General features: G+C 46.1%; 1 protein-coding gene across 3 annotated transcripts; it reads right to left on the reverse strand.

Moving 5' to 3' along the window:
* Positions 1–5443: 5443 nt before the first annotated feature.
* On the reverse strand, positions 5444–19994 carry LOC102932431 (potassium voltage-gated channel subfamily C member 1). Of its 3 annotated transcripts, XM_037908858.2 has the most exons (6): positions 19843–19994; positions 18586–18703; positions 13772–13819; positions 12381–12589; positions 11303–11854; positions 5518–9021 (listed from the first exon to the last, which is right to left on the reverse strand). In XM_037908858.2, the coding sequence occupies exons 5-6, from the start codon at positions 11792–11794 to the stop codon at positions 8218–8220; spliced, it is 1296 nt and encodes a 431-aa protein (XP_037764786.1). In that variant the 5' UTR covers positions 11795–11854; positions 12381–12589; positions 13772–13819; positions 18586–18703; positions 19843–19994; the 3' UTR covers positions 5518–8217. The 3 variants fall into 3 exon arrangements, with proteins under 3 accessions (XP_027678414.2, XP_037764786.1, XP_043378810.1); XM_043522875.1 differs by lacking the exon at positions 12381–12589; XM_027822613.3 differs by lacking the exons at positions 12381–12589; positions 18586–18703; positions 19843–19994 and having other exon boundaries at positions 5444–9021; positions 13772–13858.
* Between the last annotated feature and the right edge of the window lie 691 nt (positions 19995–20685).

Here is a 20685-nt window from a genome sequence, read left to right on the forward strand (position 1 = left end):
CCTATTCTAATACCATCATAAACCATAACCTCTCCCCCACAGCTCATTTCCCTACATCAGAGGTTTAGAAGCTCAGTATCAAATGTAATGCCTGATACTTGTTCTCAAATAAATAAATAAATAAAATAAAAGAGTAGATTCCCCACATCTCACGCACCTTTCCAGCTCCTGCCCAGATCAGGAGGATGTCCAGTCAGTGTTTGGATCAGACCCGGATTTAGCCTCATCCCAGGCAGCAATTCAAAGCATGAAGTTTAAAATGGAAATGGCTGCTCTTTAATCCTACTGGTCTGCTGCATGGGACTTTTGTAGTGGAATTGTCTGGGGATATCCAGTGGGCTGGATTCTCTACAACCTGTCATTATACTGTTACAGGAAACAATACGTGGCTTGACCAACAAGAGAGAAGATGGGGCTGGGTTGGGCTGGAAAGCCCCCAAGGCAAGAGCCTATCACCCAGTCCTGCCTGTTCCCTCTGCCTGCTGCAGGCAGGAGATAAGGTGTTGAAACAGAGCCGTCAGGTGTTGAAATAGAGGATGTCATGAGTTTGCTACAGACGCTTTTCCCATTCCACAGTAGGTGGTGATGCTCCTCTTCTTTTACAGAAAGAACTTACCATTCCTTCCCTGGGGGGTGTGGGGGGGGGTGCACCTGCCCTACAAACAAAGAGATTGTTTTCCATTGTGTAGCACTCAGCCCAATGTGTGTAGACTTGTGTGTGGTGAAACTCCCTTCCCCTTTGACTCCTATCCTGAGGGTTGTGAAAGCCTCGCCTTGCTGCATAGAGGGGGTGGGCACAAGAACTTACTCACAAGCTGTTCTCTGATCCCAGCACTTCCCCTTTCACCATAAAACATGAGCCTTACTTACTGAGCTCCTCAGCTTTGGTGGGAAGGACTGGTCTGAATTCAAATATGATCCATCGCTGGATCTCAGAGCTGACCCTTTCTCCTCGAGTTGAACTCAAATCCCATATCCAAACACTGGGATTTGTTATGTGACTGGGAGAGCATTGGGGTTCGGTCCCACCTCTAGTGCTAGCCGAAAGGAGACAACAGCTGAGATGATAAACAAAGACACCATCTTTTTACTAAAAGCCTGCCAGGGAAGCAACTGCTCTTCTTGCATACAGGCAGCATTCTGTGCTCAGGACTAGATTTACAGCTGTGCTGCAACCACTCTGTGACAGTACCCTGGCACAAAGCAGCCATAAACCCATGGGTGGCACGTAATGAAGGCTGGGGGAGGCTAAGCCTCCCCAAACCTCATGCTGCCTGGCGGGGAGCAGTGGTGGATTTGGGGCCCATGGAAAAATCTCCCCCCGTCATGGCCCCAGGGCTGGAGGAGCTCTCACTCCCCACCACAGCAGGGGCACAGAGCTTTTCCAGTCTCAGGGACAGAGCTGGGCGGAGGGGGACGGAAAGGAGTGAGCAGGGGCAGGGCCTCAGGGGCAAAGGCAGAGTGGAGGCAGAATGGGGTGGGGTCATGGGTGAGCTGAGGGGAACGGCAAGCAGTGGTGGGGCCTCAGCCAGAAGAGGTGGGGAAGGGGACTAGCCTCTCCAAGGGGAAACTTCACCCGCCGCCCACACCCATGCAATACAACTGGAGGTTACAGGGATTTCCCCCTGCACTTGTGAATGAAGATGGTGGTGTAGTGACTGCTATGCCATTTCCTTCCTGCTGCCCAGTGTAGAGGTTATGGCCAGGATGCCACTGAGCCCCAGTTGGCAAAACAGCTTCTTGGGGCTGTGAGCAGTCAAAACAGCTTGATCAGGGACCAGCCTGCCTAGGATAACAGCAGTCTCAGGGTTGGGGCAATCACAGATAGTTTTTTAAAGTAATTTTTGCCCCCAAGTCTTCGTTTCAGAAGAATGTGTGTCCTATTATTTCAGCAGTTACATTTTTTGCCCATCAGTATCACTACTTGGAGCTTAAAAAATAACCCACCTTATTTGTAGCCCCAAGATGTCCCCTCCTCATGTGAGGAAACTTGGGGTGGAGGTAAAGTTTTCCAGAACATATATTATTAATATACAGGAAGGTTTCCCCCCGATATAGTGACTTTTTATAAAAAAAACTCCCAGAGCTACTTCTGCATCTCCAATATTTAGCTGAATTGATTATTTTTGTCTTCAGCACCTTGTAACTTGGCTGGATGATTTTTCTCTGGAGTGGATTATGTCACTGGACTGAAGTCTCTACATTTTTTATATTATTGTTAATGTGATTATTTGGCTTATACCGTGTGGTTGGTATGCATGGCACTTTAGACATCTAAGGAAATGAGGTTCTTTCCCCCAAGGAGTTTGCAATCTACATTACAGAGATAATTAATGAATAATTAAAATCTAAATAAAGCTTGACAATACTCCATAGGCAGAGAGAGGTAGTTCCCATGTACCACTCTTGTAACTAGACCATCAATATTGATCCGATGTAGCCAGTTTAAAGCCAACCGCACGTGGCGGTTCTGAATGTCTACCTCTTTCAATGCACACAGGGCCTAACTCTCAGCTGCCATAAATTGGTGTAGCACCATTGAGTTCAGTGGAGTTACACTAATTTACACCAGTTCAGAATCTGCTCTTCTTCTGTCCTTATGTCTCAATTTGCTGAGGCCAGTTGTGTGACAGATCCCCAAAATGTGGGAGAGTAGCACAGGAAGCTCAACAAAAATGCCGGCTCAATTGCTAATTAACATTTTCTCTAAGCCTCCGTTTTGTGACTATGTTTCTGTTGTAAGTTACTGACACAATGACAAAAGGGAACAAACACCAGATTAACATGGGACTGAGGTAAATTTGGGTCTAAATGGAAGTATGTGACTGGGAGAGTTTTTAGGCCTTGCTCTGATTTCCAAGTCATACTGACTGTGTAGATTGGGATCTGTCATATGTGGTATGAGAACACCCCCAGCTGGACAAAGACTTAATAGTCAGTGATATTCATTAATCATGGAAACCTTTAGTTCTCTATGCAGCAACTGGGGAAAGAAAAACAAGAAGTTGATGGAGGATGGAGAAACGAGCATCTTTCCAATCATGAGAGAGGAGTACTGCGACAGCATTCTGGACCATCCCTTATATTTAGAAAGTAGGGGCCAAGTATAGCAGTGGCGTACAATAAACGGTGGTGAAAGTTACACCGCAGGTTTAAGTTGGACTTCTAAAATGGGTGTAATGGGGCCAAATGCTGGCCCTATTAAGCTCAGGTGGCACAAAGTGGTCAGATTCCAGCTATAATTAGCCAGCAGGGAAATCCTCTTGTGAAGCCAGGTGCTATGTCTGCTGCCCACCACCATTTGTCAGTGCTGGGGAGAGAACATAGCAGAGCTACACTGTGTAAGGCAGTGGCTCTCCTCTGTGTAAGGCAGTAGCTCTCAACCTTTCCAGACTACTGTACCCCTTTGAGGAGTCTGATTTGTCCTGCATACCCCCAAAGTTTCACCTCACTTAAAAACTACTTGCTTACAATATCAGACCTAAAAATACAAAAGTGTCCCAGCACACTGTTACTGAAAAATTGCTCACTTTCCCACTGTTACCATATAGTTATAAAATAAATCAATTGGAATATAAATATTGTACATTTCAGTGTACCGTATATACAGCAGTTTAAACAAGCCATTTTCTGTATGAAATTTTAGTTTGTACTGACTTCACTAGTGCTTTTTATGTAGCCTGTTGTGAAACTAGGCAAATATCTAGATGAGTTGATGTGCCCTGTGGAAGACCTCTGTGTACCCCCAGTGGTATGCGGATCCCTGCTTGAGAACCACTGGTGTAAGGGGATTGTTGCCCCCTTACTGAAACTTAGTTAGTGGGGCTTTTTGGTTGGCCTCTCCCAGTATCAAAAGAAAGGGGAAGGGCTGATGAGAAATCAAGATCCTGAGACTGACAGTCCCCAGGGCCAATGCTCCAGGTCAGCCTGATTGACAGGCAGGCAGGCCAATGAGGGAGTCAGGAGCCCTGACCAGCTGTGCTGATGGAGAGCCGGGGTTGAGCGACAGCGGGGAGATGTGGGCCCAGAGCTGGGGCGTGGATGTCCGCTGTGCCACAAGTAACACAGGAGCCGAGCGTGGTGAGCAGCTGGGGAGACCAAGGGGGGACCCTGGGCAGTGAGGACCCAGAGGAGGGAGATGTCACCAGACAAGAAATCTTGTAGGCCGGACTTGGAGGAGGGGGGTTGTGACCCCGATGGGAGGGCCGATGCTGGGAAAAAGGGTCCTACCACCTAGAGCCTGAGGGTGCGTGACCGCTGCCAGAGCGGGTGTCTGACCTCTGCTATCACTGCAGCACAGGCAGGGCCTGGGACGTGTGAGTAGCAGACTGAACTTTCCTTATGTCCCAGAGACTGCTGTTTGTGGATTCCCTGTGCTCACGTGGCAGGGTTACTTGTTTCCTTTAACCTTTTCCATTTTTCCTCCCCTTACCGTTGTTTAATAAATTGTATTTGCGTTGAACTGTATGTAATGGTCAGTGGTTCAGGGAAGCATCCAGTGAGAAGAGAGTACCCCAGAGTGGGGATACCCTAGCCCCTGCTGTAAGTGACCACAACAAGACTGGGGATTCAGCATCCCAGGAATCCTGGGCCCAGCCCGGTTGAGGTTACAAGGACTCTGCTGCATGGGAGAGTGGAAGGAAAGTCCTCGAAGCCAGGCCGGCCTCCATTTAAAAGGAGTGGAAAGGAGGACTCAGATCCGTTTGCTAGCCAATTCCACCTGGGTAGTGTATAAGCCAGGAAAGTTCCCCATAATAGCAGGACCATCCCCTGCACTTACATCTGGTCACATAAAGGCTATATACCAATGGTATAACATCCCCACATGTAGGCAGCTGGCCTGGCTCTCCAGCCCATGAAGGTCTCCGTACCATACCCAGCCTTTTCAGATCCTTCCTTCAGAGCAGTTTTATTCTTAAACTTAAAACATCAAAACAAAGCTGTTCTTCTACCCACCACAGACTCCAGCTTGCAGAGGCTTTCCCCCTTACCTCTTTCAGTGCTGAAAGGAGAAGAGACCACCCTACTCTTCCCTTTCCGTCAATCCCCCTGCTTCAGCACCAATTACAAGAACCCATCTCCCTCCTGCAGATCTCACCAACTGAGCTCTCTCAGCCCTTTATAGGGTTCACTGGATGCTTTTCCAGATGGTTTTGATAATCAAAAAGGGTTGACTGGCCCCAGGCCCTTAAAGGGGCAGACTACCTTGTTACACCAAGGCTACTCTAACTAACACCAGCCACATACAGAGGTTCAGATTGCTATAATATTGCCCTGATGGCTCCTCTCTCCCCCTGCCAAGCAGAATTGGGATGCAGGGGAGAATCTGATCTTATATTTTATGTGCCTGAGCTTCTGTTTCTCCCTGGGTGGTTTTTTAATATGTGAAATGTTTTGAAGCATATCCTTTTTTCTTTAGAGACAATTAATTCCTTTGTAATTGCATTAATGCAAAAAAAGCAAATAAAGTTTTAATAAAAATAAAGCAGCCTTTAAACTCACGCCCTTTGCAACATAATCACACCGATGAACATACAATAATAGAAATTTTAATAAAGGTACAGTCTTAATAGGATTTAAATTCACAGATGGAATAGTATAAAAGACATGTTTTTCTTCAACTAAGCAACATAACTTTTGTCCATCTTTGCTGAAATAGCCACAACATCTGATCTTGTTTCTTTACCTCAACAGAAGCATACAGTATTGGATATTATAAGGAAAAAAATTAGGAATAGATGGCATATAAAGATTACAAAATTAGAAATTTAATCTTTCTAGTTTATAACAATATCTATAGGCAGATAAAATGTAATGAACATTATATTTAATACTGTTTTGTTTATGTTTTGTTTCTTGACAGAATAGTGCTGTTTAATTATTTTTATTAAAAGTAGAGCTTTTCTGGTTACATAAAAATCATGAGATATTGAACAGGTGTTGATCCAGTTGACATGGGAAGTGAAATCCTGATCCTGTTGAAGTCAATAGAAATTTTCCATTGATTTCAATGAAGCCAGGATTTCATCCAGGGACACTAAAAGATACAGAGGATTTCTCATATAAAACCAGCCCCACCCGTGGACTAGAACAGATTGCTTTTGCAATTTCAAACAAACTCTTTCCACTAGGATATGCAGCCTCTGGCTGCAGTCCAAGGGAATTGCCATTGGAGGGCTCCCTTATTGCACACTGAATGCACCACCAACTTATTGGGCCTGATTCTGATCTCCCACTGTTTTTTTCCTACCCCATTGGCAGTGGGGTGTGTGAGGATCAGAATCAGGTCAAGTGAGTTTTAAAAAGAAAAAAATCACTAAAAATATTGACTGTAAGGACTGCAGATTTTAGATCTGTTCACTAGTTCACACTGGCCTCTATGTGCAGGCAAATCAGACAAAATGTACTACATCCTTTGCTTCTTTAATAAAATATGAGAAGACAGGGCAGAATTTCTTAGGGACAGATTGCTTCCCCCCCTAGTCAAACACATGGAGGGAAGGTGTTGTTCCATGGGGGAGTTTGACCCTGCCTAGAAGGAGCTGTGTGTCAGCATCCAACTTTGTGGATTCCCTGCCACCTGCGTTTCCACACACAGGTCCTGTGCCAATGGACTCCAGTGAAAAAGTACTATAAGGACATCCTCTAGTTCAGGGGTCTCAAACACATGGCCCGCGGGCTGCATTTTGCTGAGGCCCGCTAAGCTCCCCGTGCCCCCACCCCAGTTATTTCCTGCGGCTGCCAAGCTCCCCTCCCCTGCCGCCATGGCAGCGTACCTCGTCCCCGGTCCTCTACCTACCTCCAGGCACTTCCCACCACCAAACAGCTGGTTGGCGGCACTTAGCGGTTTCCAGGAGGGAGGGGGGAGGAGCGGGGAGCCATGCGCTCAGGGGAGGAGGCGGAGAAGAGGCATGGCAGGGGCGGGGATTAGGGGAAGGTGTTGGAATAGGGGCAGGGAGGGGGTGGAGTTGGGGTAGGGACTTTGGGGAAGGGTTGGAATGGGGGTGGGGAAGGGTTGGGGAGAGGCGGGTCAGGGGCGGGGCCTCATGGAAGGGGTGGAGTGGGGGTGGGGCCAGGGGCAGCAGGGGGGCAGTGTCAGTGATGCGGCCCTCGGGCCGATGTATTAGTCTTCATGTGGCCCTCCTAGTAATTTGAGTTTGAGATCCCTGCTCTAGTTGCAGCTGTCCCAGGTTCTTTCCTAAAGGTGGAAGATTCCCCACCACTGGTAACAGGGCTGATGGGAAGATAATGTGCATCCCTACATCTCTTCTCCTCCCAGCCTGCCATAGCCTAATGCAGGCTGCCTCACCGTCCATGCAGTCTTCACCCACTTCCCACAGCAGGATTCAGTAAAAGCCTCTTGGTGGGGTCCAGTGCCATGGAGATAGCTGACTCTCCCCATTCCATGCAAGGTGAGATCTCACAGGTGAAAGATCCCACTCTGGGAGCAGATGCTCGGCACAAGATCTGACCCTTACCCTTAGATGTTAGCTACATATTTCTCTCCATAAAGAGGGCATCTATGAAAATGGAGGTGTGACTGTCCCTGTGAGGCACACAGACCCATATCCTCAGCTGGTGTAAATTATCACAGCTCCTTTGAAGTCAGTGGAGCTGCACTGATTTACACCAGCTGATTATCAGGCCCAGAGAGTGTGCAGAAGGCTGGTGCAAGGGTGTGCACCTCATACATTTTCCCATTAGGCCCCACTTTGAACTGGCATTACTGGGGTTGAGAGTATTCAGCACGTTGCAGATTCTTGCTCTATACTTCAGTGCAGCCCTTCATCCCCGCATCCTCTGGGAATCGCTTGTCATAGCTTTGCACAGTGAACAGCATTGTTTTTTCCTGCTGGTAGGGAAAAAAAAAATCTTGTGTGTTGATGAAACTGTCCAAAGTGAATTTCTCATCTTGTTCTGACAAAGGATAGGTAAGATTCCAGTGTTAATTGGGTCACACTGAGTGTCACTGTAGTGCTGTTTGATATAGGGATAGGCCATAAAGAGCATTAGCCACTATAATAGAAAGCTATAACTCAGATCTGGGTACCTGACATTGATTTGAAATATACCAGCAGGAGCAAGGGGGCAGACTTAATTAATGTCGCATGGACTTTTCATAGGAGTATGTGTTCTTCCCACAATGTGCTGGAAACAAACCACACTGGAATTAATTCTGAAGGGCCCCGAGGCAGCAATGATCTGAAGTCAATGGTATTATTGCTTTTTGCTCATTTTCAGCTTCTGTTTGGTTATGGCAGTGGCATAATAGCCTTTAAACTTGACCAGGAAAATGGGGATTGGAATGATAATAGTTAACATGCCAAATATTGCAGCAAAGGCTGCCATCACCTGGCCAAAGGTGGTGAGAGGGATGATGTCGCCATAGCCCACAGTGGTTAGCGTGATCAGAGCCCACCAGAAGCAAATGATAATGTCTGTGAAGTGCAAATCCCCCCGGTAAGAAGGATGAACGCCTAGCAACTCGCCATAGAAAAAGAGAGAACCAAAGAAGAGGGTTTCAAAGGCCAGGATCATCAGCAGGAAGCAGATCTCTTGGATGATGGACCTGAGCGTGTAGGACAGGACTCTCAGGATCAGAGGGGTCTCTATTAGCTTGATTATCTTCAGAAGTTTGAGGAGGTAGACTATGCGGACAAAACCCAGCCAAAGTGCTAGGCTAGGCATTTTCTGAATCTGCTCGGTGGTGAAGAGTTCAATGTAAACTGGGAAGAGGGAGAGGAAATCAGCCACATTCAGAGGATTCCTGAGGAATTTCTTTTTGTCTGGACAGAAGAAAAATCGCATGGAAAACTCAAAAGTGAACCAGAGGACACAGAACAGCTCCAGGTGGAGCAGGTAAGGGGCCTGGTGATAATAAGGCTCATGGATGCTGTGGATCACATCGGAACGGCCGAAAATGGTAAGGTTAGCAGCAAAGTACTCATACTGTGCCTTCGTCTCCTCACAGAATACGATGACGATTCCAATGATGAACAGCAGAGAAATAATAGCCAGGCACTGCAGAGGGACAGAAAAGTCAAATGTAGGATCAGGTCAGTGTGAGAGTATCACAAAACTTCAAAGCCTCATTTCACATCCAGGATTCTCAGCATCAAACATTACCTTCTCCTAGACTAACTTTTACCCAATTTCTGTCTAGGAATTGATTCACATATTGAAGGTTTCTTTTTCTTTTCCATTCTTACCTGTCCAAGGCCAAGAGGGGGATCTGGGTCAAGGAAAATAATGTGAACTATTAGCATCTGGACTTGTAGAGAAGGGGAGACATCTGACAGCTGGAGCAATATGGACAGATTCACTGAGATTGCCCTAGCACAGGGATCGGCAACCTTTGGGATGCGGCCCGCCAGAGTAAGCCCCCTGGTGGGCCAGGCCGGGCTGGTTTACCTGCCGCATCCGCAGGTTCAGCTGATCGTGGCTCCCACTGGCCGCGGTTCGCTGTCCCAGGCCAATGGGGGCTACGGGAAGAGGGGGCCAGCACATCCCTCAGCCTGTGCTGCTTCCTGCAGCCCCCATTGGCCTGGAGCGGCAAACCGTGGCCAGTGAGAGCTGTGACTGGCCGAACCTGAGGCTGCTGCAGGTAAACAAACCGTCCCGGCCCACCAGCGGATTTCCCTGATGGGCCATGTGCCAAAGGTTGCCGATCCCTGCCCTAGCACAAAGTGCTGGCTCAAGTGACTCAGCTGTTCTAGACAGACTGGAAAATGTCCTCTGCCTTCTCCAAACCTGTAGTTGCTGCCCCAAGTGCCTATTCAGAGAGGAGAGGAGAGGAATTAATGAAATGCACTAAATAACTATTTAATTGTACACAGCACAGTAGCAAATGCGCAGCCCTAGCATGCAGAGCAGTGGGGCACAGCAAAGGGCCACAGCCATGGCACAGCACTAGCAGGGAGACACAACAGCATTTTAGTTACAGAAAATAAAATGAGCTGAGAGTTGACACTTTTTTTCCCCTGAACAAGCAGAACAAGACGAAATCACCTGAGTGTTATTAAGGCCCCTGGCATAAGTGTTTGGCATTAACTCAACCATTACCTGCTTTAACTTCCATTCCAAGGTTTAGAAAAGCAGGTGACCTGGTAGAACCCAAGGTAAAGAAGAATGTTTGAATTTGAGTCGCTCCAGTGAACAGACTCTTAACGGACTTCACAGGCTTCCAAATTACATGCCTTGTATTGTTTAATAACAGGTAGATAGTAGGTCTAAAGTAGGTCTAAACTCTCCTTTACAAATAACAGATTTACACTGGTGTAAACCAGGAGTAATTTTAATGAAGTCAGTGGAGTCAGCTGTAAAACTGGAGTGAGGTCAGAATCAGACCCTATATTAATTGCACATTTATCATGTTTCTGGTTAGAGAACTTTCATGAACTGATCCTTATTTTCAAAAATATTTGCTGAATGCTTTGGAGGCATAATTTAGAGCCTATGGATCAGTGGTGGGCAACCTGCAGCCCAACAGGGTAAGTTGATTGCGGGCCGCAAGACATGTTGCTGGTGTTGACCATCTGCAGGCACGGCCCCCCGCAGCTCCCAGTGGCCACAGTTTGCCGTTCCTGGCCAATGGGAGCTGCGGGAAGCGGCAGCCAGCACGGCCCGCCGCTTCCCACAGCTCCCGCGGCTTCCCACATCTCCCATTGGCCAGGAACGGCAAACTGTGGCCACTGGGAGCTGCGGGGGGCCGTGCCTGCGGACGGTCAATGTCAGCAACGTGTCTCACGGCCTGCATTCAGCATACCCTGATGGGCCGCAGGTTGCCCACCATTGCAATAGGTTGTTTATGAAATGATCACTTCAATTGTTTATTAATCATGTTGAATAGGGAAGGGGGTCACCTAAGTCACATGGTCTGGTTTCAGCTCCCAAGTGGGATTAGTAAGATTTTATAATATAAAAATAACTCATAGTAAATAGCTCATTTCTAGTATGAATTTTCATTAGTGCTAAAACTCATGAAACCTCTAGGATTCACAAATTGCCCTGGAATACCAAGGCAAATACTTCTATGTAACTAATAGAAGTTATTAGTTGGGCAGCATCACCTACCCAAATCAGAGCAAGCTGAACTGCGCACTAAAAATATTGGTGAATTGAGTTGTTATTCTGGGATGTTGTATTTAATTATTCAAGTACTGTATCTGTAAGCAGGACTCTGAACCCGTGCACTAGAGCTGCAAGTTCCTAAGCTTTTTCCACTGAGGTTTAAATTCTGGTAACCGCAACAGATTCAGGCTCACGCTGACAAATCTATCTGGTTCTCCACTGGGAGCATTACCTTGGCACTTAAAGAGGAAAAGGGCTTTTCAAAGATAGACCAGATCTTTGGCTGCCATCTGGCCCTCCAGCTGAAATCCCTTCTTTCCACCTGGACTACGAGGCGCTCGTCATCGGCATGTTCATTCTCATCCCAAACATTAAATTCCTCCAGCTGGCTGTCTTTGTTGGTCAGCTTCAGCCAACAGCAGGGTGCCAGCTGTGCATCACTTATCTCCCAGAAAGCCAGCTCTTCCTCTAAGACTGATCTGCAGGTGTCTGCAGGACAATGGAGGTGTTTGGTCCTGTAATAGCTCAACACATAGCCAAAGAGCTGAGCACTCCTGTCAAAGAAGAATTCTTTGGTGATAGGGTTATAATCGTATAGTGTGCTGGCATGGGGCTCTGTGAGGCTGCACAGCTTGGTCCCTGGGAAGGTCCGGAGGGTGCTGCAGTACATCTCATGTCTGATTCCTCCAACATTCAGGATGATCTTCTCTTTTGAGCCATCCATCCTTCAGGTGTCAAGTGGTGAGTTCACGTTCTGATTGGCTTCTGTTAATCTCTAGCAAGCCTACAAGAGGGAGAAAGGGTAAGAATGTAAATTAAAACAAAACCCTCAAGGCTGCAAATCTGAAGCAGGGCAGTTTTCCATGTCATGTCACACCACTCTGTTAAAGCTCATTTTGTAACTTCCCTGAGCACTGGAATTTCCTAGAGAAAGTGTCCGACTCCTCTCACTACTGACATATTCTATTCAATATAGGCTCTTCTACTGAGCTCATCACTCATCTGAACGCCTTCCAATAGTGCACTAAGCAACATGACTGTCTGTCACGTGTTGTTTGTTCTCTCATCTTCTCCCTATGAGAGAAGGGTATACTGTGGAGTCTCTTGTTTTTGGTAGAGGTTTTTTACTGTAATATAATTTATTTTTTTTAATATACATGTTGGCATGTATTTATGTTAGGGAAGGCAAGGTCCCATGTTCCAGAGGAGCAGAGCTTTTGACCACGGTCTTCATCCCAGAGCTTTAGGTGATCTTTTAGACTTCACCTATCCTGCTGGGTGTGGGAGATTTTCTCCTCTCTCCACATTACCTTGATGATCTGGAGAGTCACAAGTGAGATGATATGACTGCATGGCTGTCAACTGGACCATGTTTTCTGGGAGGAGGAGGTAAATGTTCTCTGAGGTTCCCCTTTGCCTCTTTATTCCTCCCCTCTGGACTCATGTTGGGCATAACCATCTGCTCAGCTGTAGGATGCTGTTTCCTCCTGGAGTCTATCAACACGACGCCTGGGTCAGCCTGGAGAGGTTCATGAACAACATGAGGCACTCCCTTCTCCAGGGGCTGAATGTGATGCCTCCATAGCAATCCCAGACCCTGTTGCCCAGGACTCTGTCACTGAGCAGCATGATTCATGTACCGTTACTGATAACCCAGTATCAGCTTCATTCTCCAAAGCTTAAAATATGTTGAGCCCAAATGTGTGGAAGCTGTTTCTCAGTTCTGTATTAATGTCATTACAAGAGAAATTTCATGAGTCAACTTGCACCATACAACATGTGGCCATGACAGAGAACTGGGGCATTTCAGAAAGGACCCATGGATATCATGCACACAGACACCTCTGTCATTTCTGACATACTGCACCGCCTTCTATGGCAGTCCTGGGATGTACCTCTCAGTTCTGACCTGTATCACTGCGAGCTGTTCTAGACCTGCCCTCTCTTTCCTTCCCACTCACATATGTGCACCCCACCCATTCATTCCTGTCTGTACTTTATACTATGGTGTGGTCCAGCTGTCACCTTCTTCTGTCTTTGTGGAAAGCACTTGGGCAGAGAAGCACCAGCTCCCTTGTGTGGTACCAAGGAATGGGAGCTCAGCGCCTTTCCACGTGTGACCTGCTGGTAATCAAGATGTGAACCTACAGTCCAGAAGTGAAGGGCTTGGACACTATCACAGTATGTTACTAGGCTCCCCATATAGTGCCCTTTCACCAGAATGCTTGGTAAGAGAAGGCTGGGGCTAGCTCAGAAGTTCACTAGAAGCATAAATTAATTGCTGTTTGGCTGCCACAGTGACGGCCCTCAACACACATGCGCACACACCAAGGGCCTGATCCAGCTTTCAGTGAAGTCAATGGCAAAACTCCTATTGATTTCAATAGGAGCAGGATTGGGCCCAAACAGTACATAGATACACACACTGCTTTGTGCTTGCAGCACATAAACTCAAATACTGCAGTGAGGATATGAGTGACACAGCAAGTTAGACTAACCTTCTCAGAGTTCAAAAAACCTGTTACTGGACCTTTGCGAGAGCATTCTCCTTCCTTTTACAAGCAAGTAGCTGTGTAAAAAGCTGATTTTAAATGCCTTTGCTAAATTCTTATTCATCTGCTTAGGATGCTAGATGCCTCTTGCTCAGCAGTACAAATCCCAAGTGAGAAATCAACTAAAAAGCTACATTACAGAGCCTTACCTTGGAGCTATTGCAGTAGCTTTGTGACCAGAGGAAAGGAGAAGAAGCCTAGGAAGAGACAAGTTCAGTGAAAACAGAATGTTCAGTGGCTGGGCTCCAAGCTTAGGCTCATGGATGCTAGAAAACAAAACCAACCAATCGAACAGAAAAGATGTTGAACCCCCCCCCAATCCCCTCCAAGTCTGTCCTATCAGCAATCACTTTTCATCCTCTAAGGAATAATACTCAAACATGTCAACAACTGCCAAGCCAGATGTTCTCCTGGCCACATTATTCTTCCCTCTGCCACCCGCTGTGCTTCTTACAGCCTCAAAGAACAGTGGTATTTTGAAAATATGTAATGCTCAAGCTTCCTGGGCCTAATTTAAAATTAGAATGTTGAGCAACAGAAATGCACGGAAAATTTGTTCCTTTCCTGACTGTTCCTTACTCAAGTTAAATTAAAAAAAGAGCTGCCACCCTCCTTTCATGTAAAGGGCTTTCCATTCATTTCTAGCTGCAGAGGAAATAAACTTTTGCACCTGCAAATTTTTAACTTGTTTTGGTCCCTGATTATATTAGGAAAATTTTAGGTATCTAACTGCTGAGACTGTTAAAAGAAAATTCACTATTCAAGACAGAGTGTTTGAGATGGTCTTTTAATTACTCCTCAAAGTCCGTTTCCAGATTTTCTCTCTCAGACTACTTGTAATACTTTTCAAAGGAATTAGAGACAAAAAGGACTTTTCACGTCACCTTTCTCACCCCAGCATTAGGCTATTTCCTAAGAGGGTATGTCTACACTGCAATAAAACACCCACAGATGGCCTGTGACAGCTGACTTGGGCTCACAGGTCTCAGGTTGTGGGGCTATAAAATTGCCTCACGGAGTCCCAGAACATGAGCTCCAGCCGAGCCCGAATGTCTAGACTGCAATTTTATAGCACTGCAGCCTGAGCCCCGCAAGCTCGAGTCAGCTGACACAGGCCAGCCACAGGTGTTTTATTTCAGTGTAGACGTACCCTAAGGCTCCAGTCTAGTTTTAAATTACACAAGCACAGAGGCAGATTCAGACCTCATCAGAGAAAGATCTACCAGATATTCCACCTAAGATTGGTTTGTTTCATTTTAACTCACTACACCTAGTTATGCTCCCTAGGGCTCTGCAATCCCTCTTTCTTCTTTCTGAAAAGAAGTATTTGTACTTGGACTTTCCAGGCTGATTAATTGGGCCAGTTTTGGTCTCCCCATATGCACCACTCCTGCAGCTAAAGGGGCTGTACAGCTGCACTAGCCAGGCAGCCGAGGATTCCCAGGGTGGTGCACAGCCATCACAGACGGCCCCATGCTACATGCTTCTAAGCGTCCAGCACAGGGACGTAGCTGGTGGAAGGGGGTATGGCAAAGTGTTGCTGTTCCCTGGCTGCCAGAATGGCCCCTTTCTGCTAGTTGTTGTTTTAACTTAAAGCTCTTGGCAATTCCGGGCCCCAGGGCAGAACAGTCACTGGGTGCTCTTCCAGGATGTCCAGGGCTTCCACATGCCTGCCTTGCTGTCTTTGTCGCCGCCGGTACCACCCCGTGTGTGCCTAGGAGCCCTGTGGCCTGTCCGGGCGATTTAAAAGGGCCTGGGGCTCCTGGCTGCTGCCGCTGCTACTGCAGCAGTGGTGGTGGCCAGTGCCCCTGGGCCCTTTTACATCTGCCAGGCCCCTGGACAATTGCCCCCTTTCCTCCCCTCCCCCGTCGGCAGGCCTGGCTCTTGGCCTCAGGATCATGGAAGCACTAAGTCACCTTTGTCCACCCCCTCACACTCATGCAGTGAGTGCAGCTCGGCCAGACACAATGGTCAGGGCCGTTGTGTGAATACGTTTCCCTCTGCTCCAGGTGCCAGGGGAGAGGAGGAGGATGAGTGGCCCCAAGTGAATCATAGATGCTGCTTCACTCCTGTCCCCGTCACAATCACTTCATCACAGACATCAAGTTTGACTCCGTCTTGATAAATCCCTTTTGAGTGTCTATCACCAACCTGTGCCCACCCAAGTGTTCACCTACTGTGACTCTAGTGCCTTTTGCAACATGGAAACCCTGTAGATACCTAGTTCTTTCCCTGGCTCTTGTGTAAATATGGGTGTTAGCTGCTTTACAGGCCTCAGGTCTTTCTCCAGTTCCTTCGCGGTGTTATGGTCTGGTGTTAGCTGCTCAATTTTCCCATCTATTCTAAGGTCCCACTTAGTTTCATATTGGATGGAAGAAATTAAGTCCACAGGCGTTACAGCACCTCCTACAGTACACTTTCACATGAGCACATTAAAACGTTTGCACTCATTTTGGTTACTGAAGCCCAGAGGTATGTTCCAGATGCGAAAAGCCATTGAAATAATAGGAAACAAAATGATACAAGCTGTTACTGGGCTCTGAATAAGGCCCTTTGATAGCAATACAACAAGAGCCTGTGTTTTCCAATCATGGTTAAACACAGATGGAAAGTGCAAATCCAGTTCCAGAGAACAGGGACCTTTTCCAAGTTTTCTCTTTGTCTGGTATTTTCCGAGAATTTACTTTCCCTGCATGAAGCACTGCAGGAGCTTGGCAGTGACCTTCAAATCTCTTCCCGCATTTCACTTTTCTTTGGGTAATGAATCTCTTGTTTCATTTTGACCTAGATTTATTCAGGCCCAGGGCCTGGCAGATTTGGGAAAGTTATTACTGTAATAAACTTTGCTGTGTTTTCAAAGACCATATTATACCAAAACAGATTCAGATCCACTAGTAGATGAAATGAAGATAGTGAAAGTGACTAGATCCAGCTGCTAACAACATCTGAGCTATTGTTTCCTGTTTTCCAGTACCAGATTCTTTATAGCATTTCTCTGTATTTTCTCTCTGATTTAATAAAAACAGCTTTTATGTATAACAAACGTTTTAGGATGTTTTTCCCATCTGCTCATACTGAGATATATAGGAAAGACCAAACTATGCTCTCAGTCACACCAGTCTAAATCTGGTGTGGCTTAATTTACGTACTGGAGTTACTCTGCATTTACACTGGTATAAACGGGGAAAAGAAACTGGTCCAAAGTAATTTATCATCTGAAAAAGATAGAATAAACTCCCAAAAAGGTTCTTGAAAGAAAGATGATTTATGAGTTGCTGGTGGAGATGATTAGCAATTTATTAAATACAAATGGTGCCTAAGAATACTAAACAAGTCTAAGATATGCTGGGGTCCTGAAAGGCTGGCAGGAAACAGAGCCACTACAAAGCAGTTCACCGGTTCAACTCCATCTCAAGTCAGTAGCAACTGAGGGACATATTCTCTTCTACCAATCTGGCCACTGTTGATGTTCCATAACCTGCTGGCCTAAGTTAGAACATCCCTCTTAGGCTGCTCTAATGTACACCAGGACTGCTTGAGATGAGGGAGCCATCACTGGCCTCTGACACCTCCTCCAGTCTTCGACACAGGAAAGAGTGTGACCCTGAAAGTCATTTGCCTGTTTGAAATGAGTTAGGGGTCAGATATATCCATCCAGTTCCTAAGCAACAGGTGTCTGCATCATAGAAACAACAATCACAACTGGCAATAACTGATTTCCTTGTTCTCAGTAGAGAAGGTAAGGAGCAAAACAGACAGAGACTGAACTCCCTACTCACCCCTAGAAGCAGTCCCTCCTCACCAAGGAAGAGGCACATTGCTAGAGGGAGCTTGCACAACTGATGCTTATACTGTTCCTCTTCTGAGGATAAAGAGGGAGTCTGGAGTCTCTGGGGCTTTCAAACTGGCACTTTTCACCAGCGCTTAATTCATTTAAAAGAATAAAAGAGGAACAGATGAGAAATCCTAAGTGCTTTAGAACATGGTGACCTAACTCTGCTTTGTAGTGAGGAGAAGAAAGAGAGAGAGATGGCCTCAATCACTGCTGCCAGAGAGTGATGTAATTGTTAGGACAACAGGCAGGATTAGGTTTATTGGTGTTAGGATATGAACCATCTGCAGAACACACAACAACTGAAGTCTTCATTTCCAGAAGTGACACCCTTTGTCGGGCACACATTCCAGAGTCAGAGCTCAAGCCACATCCCGTCTCCTGAATATGGGGATTTATCCCTCCTGAATATAAGTCGTAGGGACACTGTAGGCACAGGAAAAACTCAGCCCTATGCCTAGATCTCTTTCAGGATCTTCCCTCAGGGCAGTTTTAGTCTTGAAACATAAAATATAAGCAAAACATCATTCTTTCCTCCTTGCTGCTCTCAGGCTGAAAGGAGAACATACCCTTCTCGTCCAGTTCCTGCTTCGGAACCTACTGCAGAAACCCATCTCCCTCCAGTTGAACTCTCTCAGCCCTTTATAGGGATCACTGGACCCCTTCCTAGCTGGGTCTGACACTCAAACAGGGCTGGCTGGTGGCCCTAGGCCCTTAAAGGGGCAGACCATCCTGTTACACATGCATAGTGCATATATTATCTGCCAAGCACTAGCAAACAAACCAATCTTCAAAGGTGAGTATTAAGATGACTTGAAAAGTAACTGAAAGATGACAACAGTAAAGCTGTTTCCTCTTTTGTATACATTGTGCACTCCATACTGCCTCATAATAGTCCAGCTAGAAGCTTAGCCAGCCCAATTCTTAGGTTGTGTGTGTTCTTGATAAGACCAAATGGAGCAATCCCTATGGCTCTTGGTATATGGAATTAGAAAGGTCCTATGAAGGAGAAAGGGGATTACACTATATTATCTACACCCTAAAGCCTGAAAGTGAGTTTGAGCTATAGTACACTTCATGCTACCAACCCTCAAATCACTGTTCAATACTAAGATGACAAGAATCACTTACAAGACACTTCCAGATACACTGCAAATCATAGTCCCAGCTGATGCTGTGGAGCATTTGTCTCCGCTGAATTCACTGTAGAAAGTTGATGCTCTGGAAGAGGGTGAATTTCCACTGCTGTCTGCAAGACAAGATGAAACGGGCATGGTTTCCACAATGAGAGAGAAATGGTATCTGAGGATATCAAACTGTTAACCAGTGATCAAAATGCAATTAACATGAATAACTGTAAGGTGTCAAGAATCATCCCGTTTCCACCATTTTCTCTCATTCAAACTTGAGGAAGTAGGTTTTGGAGGCCATATGGGTTCCTCTTATTCTACAATATATTTAAACTTCACCCATTTTTAAAATGGGAAAAGAAACCAAAACAGGGAGAGGTGAACTGATAAGCTAGCATCAGAGCCGTGATTAGAATTCAGGACTTCCTGGTCTCTAACTCCAGGCATGACTCACTAGACCACAGACACTTGGAAGTATTCTATTACTATGTACAAAATTGTGCTCAAGATAAAAATTACAGATAAATGAGCCTAGCTGAACTAAAGCACATGGATGAAATACAGTGTTAAGGACACTTCTATACATTCAGCAAAACAGAAATATATTCTCCATCCACTTGATCTCTTATGCCTGGTCTGCACTACAAAGTTTTGTTGGCTGAAGTTGCATTTTGTCACTACAGGTTTGCATACATCCTCACCCAAAATTGGTTCTGTTGGTGAAACCCCGAATTACACAAGTCCATAACCAACATACTTCTGCTTGCAAAATATCACCATGGACAATGTTACCTATTTTGGTAAAAAACAGTCCATCAGCAACAGTCTCACTATGCCCTACTTCCCTCAACAGTGACCGCTCTAGTCACTGTTTTGAACACCACTGCCCAGGGGGCACTGTGACCAGAAGCCCACCCCACCCCCTCTTTAAAATCCCCAGCATATTTTGGAAATGCCTTTTTTCCTGGGAGCCCTCGTGTGCGAGCACACCTCCTAGACCACCTCTGTGAACAGATAGGTATGGATCTGCACAAAGATAGATTCCCAGCTAAACCACATGTTGCTGCATGGATCAGGAAGGAAATCCTGAATCTCAACTGCATCTGGAGAGAAGGGGCAGTGCAATGCCAGCTGTAGAGTAACCACAGGAATGAAGATATCTATGTGAACACTGCAGAGGCGATGCAGGAGCTGGGCTACAATAGGGGTAAGGCGCAATGCCATGTGCCGGCAAAGGAGCTGTGGCATTAGTAATTACCTCAGGAGGCTCACAGAAATGGATCCCTTCATGCTGCTGGATTCCTTTCTGGCCATGTGAATCTCTGACAAGCTCAAATTCCATCACATAATGGACCTTCCTCAGCAGTGAGTTAAACATTTCCAGGATGGCCACTCTGCATCTCGGTATAAAAGAGATCCCAAAAATGATATTCACCATCTGAAGGAGATAAATAACAAGACACAAAGTTCACTGTAAAGTCCAAATCTGTCACTGTATCCAGGGCTCTGTGCTTTGCAAAAGTACTTTATTTTTAACAGTTTTGAATGTATTCCTGTAAGTGTCACTGAATATCCCATTAGAGCAGTGTTTCTCAACTTTTGTATTGGTGACCCCTTGAATATAGCAAGCCTCTGAATGCGACCTCCCCACCCCCCTTATAAATTAAAAACACTTTTAAATGTATTTAATACCATTATTAATGCTGGAGGCAAAGCGGGGTTTGAGGTGACAGCTCATGACCCCTCATGTAATAACCTCGTGACCCCCTGAGGGGTCCCAACCCCCAGTTTGAGAATCCCTGCATTAGAGTAAATAGGAATGCCGAGTTTAAATTCCCCCACTGTTCATATTTTGCATACCTCTGTCATGTCATCTCAGGTGGGACTTCCAACAGTGCATAAGTAAATGAGGCACCTAATTCCCATTGAAATTCAACAGAAGTCAATGGGGTACGTAATCCACTTAGGTGTTTTTTAATATCACACTCCTCTCCAAAGTAAATAATCCCAGTCTCTTCAGTCTTTCTTCATATAGAAGTCTCTATATGCCTCCAATAATTTGTCTTCATTCTCTAGCTCCTTCTACAGAGCCAAAGGTTTG

Source organism: Chelonia mydas, chromosome 9, assembly GCF_015237465.2.
Source record: "Chelonia mydas isolate rCheMyd1 chromosome 9, rCheMyd1.pri.v2, whole genome shotgun sequence".
Classification (NCBI taxonomy): Eukaryota; Metazoa; Chordata; order Testudines; family Cheloniidae; genus Chelonia; species Chelonia mydas.

Bases quoted from the DNA above. Each gene is read 5' to 3' on its own strand.
- LOC102932431 (XM_027822613.3), bottom strand. From the start codon at position 11,794: ATGGATGGCTCAAAAGAGAAGATCATCCTGAATGTTGGAGGAATCAGA. The intron at 9,022-11,302 runs GTAATGCTCCCA...GTCCCTCTGCAG, and splicing joins TTTCCTCTTTAAGTGCCAAG to TGCCTGGCTATTATTTCTCT.